Source organism: Sinocyclocheilus anshuiensis, unplaced genomic scaffold (assembly GCF_001515605.1).
Source record: "Sinocyclocheilus anshuiensis isolate Anshui unplaced genomic scaffold, SAMN03320099.WGS_v1.1 scaffold930, whole genome shotgun sequence".
NCBI classification, from domain to species: domain Eukaryota; kingdom Metazoa; phylum Chordata; class Actinopteri; order Cypriniformes; family Cyprinidae; genus Sinocyclocheilus; species Sinocyclocheilus anshuiensis.
The window spans coordinates 687,653-695,164 of NW_015539900.1; the positions used below are offsets into that span (position 1 = coordinate 687,653).

At 34.8% G+C, this 7,512-nt stretch overlaps 2 protein-coding genes across 3 annotated transcripts; one reads left to right on the plus strand and one right to left on the minus strand.

Moving 5' to 3' along the window:
• Nucleotides 1-6: 6 nt before the first annotated feature.
• Nucleotides 7-1,514, minus strand: LOC107686033 (transcription elongation factor B polypeptide 1). Of its 2 annotated transcripts, none has more exons than XM_016482840.1 (4): nt 1,430-1,514; nt 1,022-1,050; nt 681-824; nt 7-379 (listed from the first exon to the last, which is right to left on the minus strand). In XM_016482840.1, the coding sequence occupies exons 2-4, from the start codon at nt 1,023-1,025 to the stop codon at nt 189-191; spliced, it is 339 nt and encodes a 112-aa protein (XP_016338326.1). In that variant the 5' UTR covers nt 1,026-1,050; nt 1,430-1,514; the 3' UTR covers nt 7-188. The 2 variants fall into 2 exon arrangements, with proteins under 2 accessions (XP_016338326.1, XP_016338327.1); XM_016482841.1 differs by having other exon boundaries at nt 1,435-1,513.
• A 208-nt stretch (nt 1,515-1,722) lies between these two features.
• LOC107686031 (transmembrane protein 70, mitochondrial-like) lies at nt 1,723-3,400 on the plus strand. Its single transcript, XM_016482838.1, has 3 exons — nt 1,723-1,999; nt 2,644-2,743; nt 2,834-3,400. The coding sequence occupies exons 1-3, from the start codon at nt 1,799-1,801 to the stop codon at nt 3,277-3,279; spliced, it is 747 nt and encodes a 248-aa protein (XP_016338324.1). The 5' UTR covers nt 1,723-1,798; the 3' UTR covers nt 3,280-3,400.
• The last annotated feature ends 4,112 nt before the right edge of the window (nt 3,401-7,512 follow it).

The following is a 7,512-nucleotide window of genomic DNA, read 5'->3' on the forward strand; positions in this document are numbered from 1 at the left end:
GGGGGGGGGGGGCGGGGTATTACAGGTTAATATAACAAATGACCAAACACAGTTATACTTCTAATTCAGCACACCAGATCTCTGTTTGCAAACCTAAATGTATTAAAGCAATAAAATAAACCAATGATATTTTGCTTTTCATATTTATTCTGCATCCAGACGTGTATATGAGTGTTTCTTTTTTATGTTTAACAATCTAAGAAGTTTGCAGCCATCAGAAGCTCCAGCGCTATCTCTGGGGCAATAGGAAATTCTGGGATCTCTGTTGAACTATTAGTATAGCGGACTTTATATGTAAAGTACATGCACACTTTAGAAAGAACGTGAGATGGGATCTCTCGAAAGTTGACCTCATTTGTTTCATTCTCAGCAAACTGGCCTGAAAAAGACAAAGCTATGTTACTAGCACGTTAATGCTTTATTAATATTAACACAAAAAAAAAAAATTACACACAATACGTAAAACATCAAATTTAAAGAAATACAGAGAATGTGGAATAACTACTGTTGGGCAAAAGTCAGTAAGGATCCTACAGTAGAAGGAAAACAATAATAAAAAAATACATAATACTAAATAAACAATGCAGCACTTATCATTTAAAATCTAAGAAAATAGTGATAGATGTCATTTAAATTAACGTAATCCACTGTTATTAATTTCTTTTTCAACAAATACTCACCAGGTCCACTAAGCATAGCTTTGATTGTTCCAGACGTCAGAGCATGTTCTCTCTTCACGATAAACTCATGGCCATCAGAGGAGATCAATTTCACATACATGGCATCTGGCCCTTCACATCCACCATAGGTTTTTTCTTCTCCATCTAAAATGTATTAATTTGATCATACGCTCAAGCCAACAACATAATATCGTGCAGGGAAAAAAAACAGTATTTACATCCTTTAATCTAAGAAATGGATTTTAAAAGTACCACATGGTTTATTCTCCCAATAACACAAACTCACTAGGTCCAGGATAAGTACTTTATTAATTTGTTTACAAAAACTTAAAATATCTTACCCATTTTTACCACCTTCCCTTGTCAGTCTCTGAAATATTAAAAAGAAAAACACAGGTTTAAATTAACAGAAATTAACCCCACAAAAAAATATAATGCAACGTTAGTAACAGCATATACAGATGTTCATGAAAATGCTTGCCAAGAACCAAATATCTATGTAATCTACTTTATATTGAAAAATAACGGTTATTTATATTGACATTTGGCACAAAAATAAAACAGGTCCACTAGTCCTGTGAAAGTCTGGGCCATGCATGCACTACAATAAATCATAGGCAATGAGTTAACTTGTCAGTTAGCTCAAGCACAGCGTACAAATCGTATTTTTCCATAAATATTCCAGTAGACAGCATTCACACGAATCAAGATTAAACAGTCATAATTAAATACACGATATAATGTCTCACCTAACTAAGATCGAGCTGGTCAGGGAAAAATTTTTCGATAAGCTTCTGGCTACTGCTTCTTCTGTTGTCACTGCCGACAACAGGAAACAATTGTTCGGCAGAGAATCGATGCCCTTCCGTTATAGATATTACAAAATAAGAGTCGTCCTCAATATGTGTTAATAATTAATAACACATAAGAATTGCGTGTTTTCGGTTGAAGTATCTTTCAAGTGTAATGTGTACGATATATACCTCTTCACACCTGTGAGGTTTTTGAGTAGCCCATCTTTAGATGGACTGCATATGTGCTCACAAACCAAATTGCTTCCGGTGTTTAGTGGTCTTGCTGTTGCTGTCTGAGGAAGTGGAAAAACTCCACATGAAAAAATGTATCAGCTTGGGATTCTGCAGGGGTTTCGGCGTCTGTCAAAAACCCAGCAACAGATCATCAGAAACCTCCAAGTTGCTGTTCGTCCGACATTACACAACAATGGGAATATTTGCCACACTCGTGCTCTACTCGTAAGAAGGCAGGAACATTTGCTGCATGAGAACCGAAGGTCATTTTTGAAAGTCCATGCAAAAAAGGTAACGTTACCTAGTAGAAGACTACCGAATATGCCATTTGATGTTAACCTTTCTGTACATTGTACAATTGTTTATGTAGACTGTGTCCATACCGAGATGGCTGACTGGACAAAAAAAAATCAGGTTATTTATTTATGTTTTCATCATTTGAATGAGCAGAGAAGAGTCCAAAAAGATTTGCAGGGTCCAAAAACATAAAATACGTTTAGTATTTTTTTTATTTTGCTTTACATGATTTTATTTATTTATTTTACCCATTTTTATTATCTAAAATAATTGAAAGAAATTGAAATTGTCCTGTCTGTATAAACACATAACAAGAAAATGTAAAAACAAATAAAATGTAAATGTAAGAAAATGTAAATCCACATGTACATCCACATGATCTATTTAGGTGCTATTTTTAAAAAAATGATTCTGACATTATATTTATTGTGCTCGAAAAGCTTAACATTTGCAGCTTTTAAAAATGCACTTTATGTTTCAAAATACAAGTGCATTCATTTTATTCTAAGAAAAAAAAATCAAACAATCTAAAAATTCTAATTTAAAATCTGAAAAAAAAAAAAAAAAATCTACACTTTATTGAGAAGTGTTTTTTTTTTTTCAGAAGTGCTACTCTTAACAGATTTGAATGTTTGTAGGTTCTGACATATTGTGCTGTTAGATGGTATACACCCTTACCAGTCCAGCCCAAAGATGGAGAATTGATCTACACAGGCACCCTGGGAAAAGCTGTCCTTGGTAAATTACCTGGCATATAGAACATACAGCATTTATACTTGTAAAATACCTCTAAAATAATCTAATGAGTTGAATATGCTCTTGTTGTAGGTGTGAAGTTTTTCTCCTACTCCAGCAGCATGTTTAGTCTCTGTGTGATGCCATATGTCCTCATGAAAACAGGCATTGGTGTAAACAGCTTGGCACTGCAGGTGGCGTTTTGTGGCATTATAGGTTTCTTCACATTTATGACACCTGTTCTCCTCCACTTGATCACCAAAGGCTATGTAGTTCGTCTGTACCACAACAAGGAGACAGACATGTACACGGCCATCACTTACAGCGCTCTTCTAGTGGAGAAACGGACTGTGTTCCATCAGAGCCATGTTGTTATCCCCCATGTCAGTCGGATGTTCACCAGTTTTTATGCCAAGAAACACTCGATGCTGGTTAACCCAATGCTTTTTCCACTGCCCCACGACTACAACCACCTCATGGGTTACGACCGGCCCTTCTCTTTTGACACAGATGACTTGAACAAACCAGATAAAAGTTAACTTGTCCGAGCTAAATCTGTCCAGTGTTCGTGGACAACCAAAATGTCTTTTCATCATCATGGACTACTGTAATGTATTAAATATTGGCAGGCTGGCATGTCATCCAGTATAGTTGTGATGCAACAATAAATAAATGAAAATTCATATTTACCATCTGCTCTCCCTCTCTAAATTCCTTGCTTGTTTCATTATTTAATTTTATGGTCTGACTTCTATTTTCTAGTAGTTCCTTATTCTCACATCCAGTGCTATTTATAGGGGGAAATCCAGTGACCTCTCTATCTAAAGGGGAAGTTTCACAGTAATGCAGTGCATTACTCTGACACTTTATAATAATTTCGGACAAGTATTTATTAGTTATTTCAGACAGAGAGATATTTATCTACTAGTTTTATTCACAAAAAATAATTATGATGTTTTTGTATGCTTCAGTTTTTATTTTTTATATCGTGGGATTGCCTTGTATGTCCTCTGTCTTTTCAGAGAGAAGGTTATTCTGCTCCTCAGAGCAAGTTAGCTTTTGGTACAGCTACGAAGGTGAGTTGAATAATATATTTGTTAATTTGCTGTTATACAACACTGATTGCTGAATTATTCTGTTTGATCTATTCAAAGGCTGTATTAGTATTTGACATTTCAGCTTAGAGACTCTGTGGTTCAAATCATTTTCAGCAAAAGAAAGATGTTTTCACAGATGCTTACATAGGGGAATAAGACTATTACTTATAACTAATTTGACAAATAATTGATCATTTAGATTATCACAAAGTCTGTCTTCTTAGAATACGGAGGCCCTAAATGGAAATGGTGATGCAAAAAATATGAGATAGGTGGGGAAATTATATTTAATTGCTTTTGCATTCTCTCACAGGATTATTGCATTCTCACAAAAGCATTGAAATACAGTTTTTCCTCCCACCTTAGTATTTCCAGCACAAATGTTTTGAGAGCGAATGCAAAAGTTTTGTGAGAGAATGTAAAAACATTGAAATATTATTTCCTTCCCATCTCATTTTGCCCCATTACCATGTCCTTTTAGGATTTTACCTCTAAGCTACACATGTGTGCTAAGTTATGCACAATGATTGTTAGAAGGCATTTTTACTATTTCCATGATTCTCTTTGCTCTCTCTTTAATCAGGGCCATTGTATTACTTGTCAGTGACTGGTTCCCCCTGCTCTCAAGAAGTGGCCTGGCACGTTATAACTTATACAGTAATCCCAAGTAAATTGATGGAAATTGAATAGGCATACTTCTGAATAATTACATTAAGTAATGCATATACATTATTAAGGTTCCCACTCTTTTTCAGTGAACATTTTTCAGGACTTCAAAGATTTTTCTAGGACATTTTTTTATTAATTATGGTGAGACTAAAAGACAAGGATCACACCCTAAAGTAATATATTCCTCTCTCCAGAAGTCTTTAAATCGTACAGTATATGGCTATGATTTAACTATAATAAAGCTCTTAATTATACATTACAATAAATTATTTTCAGAACCAATTTAAATACCATAGCAAAAATGTTTCAACTGTTTTGAATATAAAAATAAATTAAAAGTGTTTATTATTAATGGTAATAATAATATTAAAGAAAATAATATATTCGTATGTATCATCCAAATATAATTGGACAAATATAAGTTTTGCTTAATTTAAATAAAAAAGTCAAGTAAAAGTTACATTTTGTCTCATTTTCCAGGACTGGAAAATACATAATCAATTTTCCATGTGGGAAGTGCATACAGTACAATGCATATAGCCCAATCTATGCTTCATGCAACTTTGAATAATGTTTGAGCTTGCTATATTAAAACTGTATAATGCCATTTTTCTTGTTTATATTGCCTTTCTAACTTTGAAACTTTTGTTATTCAGTGTTCACAGTTGCTCGCGCGGGTTATCATGCTCGTGTTTACGTCAAAGGTCAGCTCTGGTTTGAGTACACACAGCCATATGTTCCTTGTGAGGATGTCAAAATCTGTTACATCATCAAAGGAGGTACTACATGAATATGTTTATTGCACTCTATCTTTTGTTGTAGTGATGAGGTTGTGGATATGATAGAGTACTTCCTCGTTTCAGAAACACTGCATGAAACCTGTGTTTTATTTTAAAAGAAAAGGATTTTTGGCTCCTCAGGTGAGATTTCAAGACTAATGCTGTACCCATTTTATTATAAACAAGATTTTATAAGTCGTTCATGTAGCTTTACTAGTATACAGTCGTAATGTAATGGTTGTCTTGATTCCCAGTAAACAAACAAAAAAAAATGTAAATGCAGTGTTGCTTTGGACACAAGCACATGACAAATGAAAATGTAGTCCTTTGGAAGCTATGGAACAAATGTTGTTTTGTTTTCCTTTGCAGGGGGAATATGAGATTTACGTGGATGTGAACATTGTTGATGATGCTGAAAGACTGCTGACATTACGTTTTAACATCACTGTGCAAGTAAAAAGTACTGGTAGCAAAAATGCAATTTTTCGACAGTTGGGAGGGCTGTAGGTAAAGAAAATCCCAGCAAACAGAAGAGAAACTTACTGTTCAAAAGTTTAGGGTCATAGATTTTGTGTGTGTGGTGTGTGATATGGTAGAGAGGTTATATTTTCTATGCAATTTATTTAACATTATCAAGTGATTGTCTCAGTCTGGACTGTTGTGGAGAGTCATAATATGGTTTTAATTGTGAAAGTGTAAATAAATTACATTTAAATGCAAATATCCTCTGAATTTACTGTAAGATTTTATTTTGTGGCCAAACTTCTGTTTACCAGCACTTCTTTGTTCACATACTTCCAGGTACTTAAAGGGAAAAAAACATGGTTCAATCCAAAAGAGAAGTTTTGCAATAATGCAATGCATTGTGTCCTATTGTTATTAGTTTGTGATTTGTTCATATCCCAGCTTTCAGGAAGAAAACCCATTAAAAGAAAGACATTTTGCCACTGTTTCATTAAACAAGAACAGCAATGATGCTTCTGTACCTTTCAGCTTTCCTTTGCTATATTGTGGCATTGTCTTCTATGTCCTCGGCAGAGAAACAATTGGTTTGTTCCTCAGAAAGTGTTAGCATTTGGTACAGCTACAATGGTAAGATCAGTTTTTTTTTCTCCAGCACTTTACATATTCAGTTTAATCGGTTACCTCAGAACCTCAGGTGCCAGCAAAAGATAAGTGAATAAAAACTCAATGGATGTATAGATTTCGCACAGAAATAAGAACAATTCTTGAAGGGGTCATATGATGCTGCTAAAAAGAACATTATTTTGTGTATTTGGTGTAATGAAATGTGTTTATGCGGTTTAAAGTAAAAAAAACCACATTATTTTCCACATACTGTACATTATTGTTTCTCCTCTATGCCCCACCTTTTTGAAACGTGTCGATTTTTACAAAGCTCATCGGTCTGAAAAAGCGAGGTGTGCTGTGATTGGCCAGCTATCCAGTGCGTTGTGATTGGCCGAATACCTCAAGCGTGAGACGGAAATGTTACGCCCCTCACCATACTGTTGTATTTCCTCAGCGACCAGCACGGATCAGCTCTAGGCATGACGAAGCGGATATCGTCCTCTTTTGGAAGACCAAACAAAGTAGTTTCGCTTTCACAACGAAGCACACAGCGTCTTCAGGATATGGCGGCGGCAACAATACTACAGTGAGAATAAAAGTTACGCCTTCTTTCTTTGCGTGAACATTTGGGCTTTTATAAAGAATATCTCTTTGGATTTGAGACTTTAGTCTTTGCAACTTTAGCAACTTTACTTATGCACCAAGAGCTTGTAACACTCCAAAGAGAAAGGAAAAATTGAAATCGCATCATATGCATCATATGAGTGTATATGCTGTTGAGCTGTTTGCCATTTTGATGGCATTAGAATGGATCGAATATTCTAAGTTAAGCAGAACTTTAATTTGCAGCGACTCTGTCTCTGTACTGCAGAGTCTCAAGACCGGCATAGTTAAGAATCATCAGGAGCTTTTTTTTTATGATGTTAAGAATAAAGAATAAAGGTGATGAGGTTAGGCTATATTTATGTGGGTCCCAGCCAGTGTTGGGGAAAGTTACTTTTAAAAGTAATGCATTACAATATTGCGTTACTCCATAAAAAAAGTAACTAATCAAGTTACTTAGTTACTTTTTATGGATAGTAATGCGTTACGTTACTTTTGCGTTACTTTTTAAATCTGGGCAGGGCTTGCTTGTTTGTTTTTAAAATAAAAAAGT

Coding starts and splice junctions, on each gene's coding strand:
- LOC107686031 (XM_016482838.1), top strand. CDS start 1,799: ATGTATCAGCTTGGGATTCTGCAGGGGTTTCGGCGTCTGTCAAAAACC. Junction 2,000..2,643: donor TGAAAGTCCATGCAAAAAAG/GTAACGTTACCT, acceptor GAATGTTTGTAG/GTTCTGACATATTGTGCTGT. Junction 2,744..2,833: donor CCTGGGAAAAGCTGTCCTTG/GTAAATTACCTG, acceptor CTCTTGTTGTAG/GTGTGAAGTTTTTCTCCTAC.
- LOC107686033 (XM_016482840.1), bottom strand. Junction 380..680: donor AGCTATGCTTAGTGGACCTG/GTGAGTATTTGT, acceptor TGTCTTTTTCAG/GCCAGTTTGCTGAGAATGAA.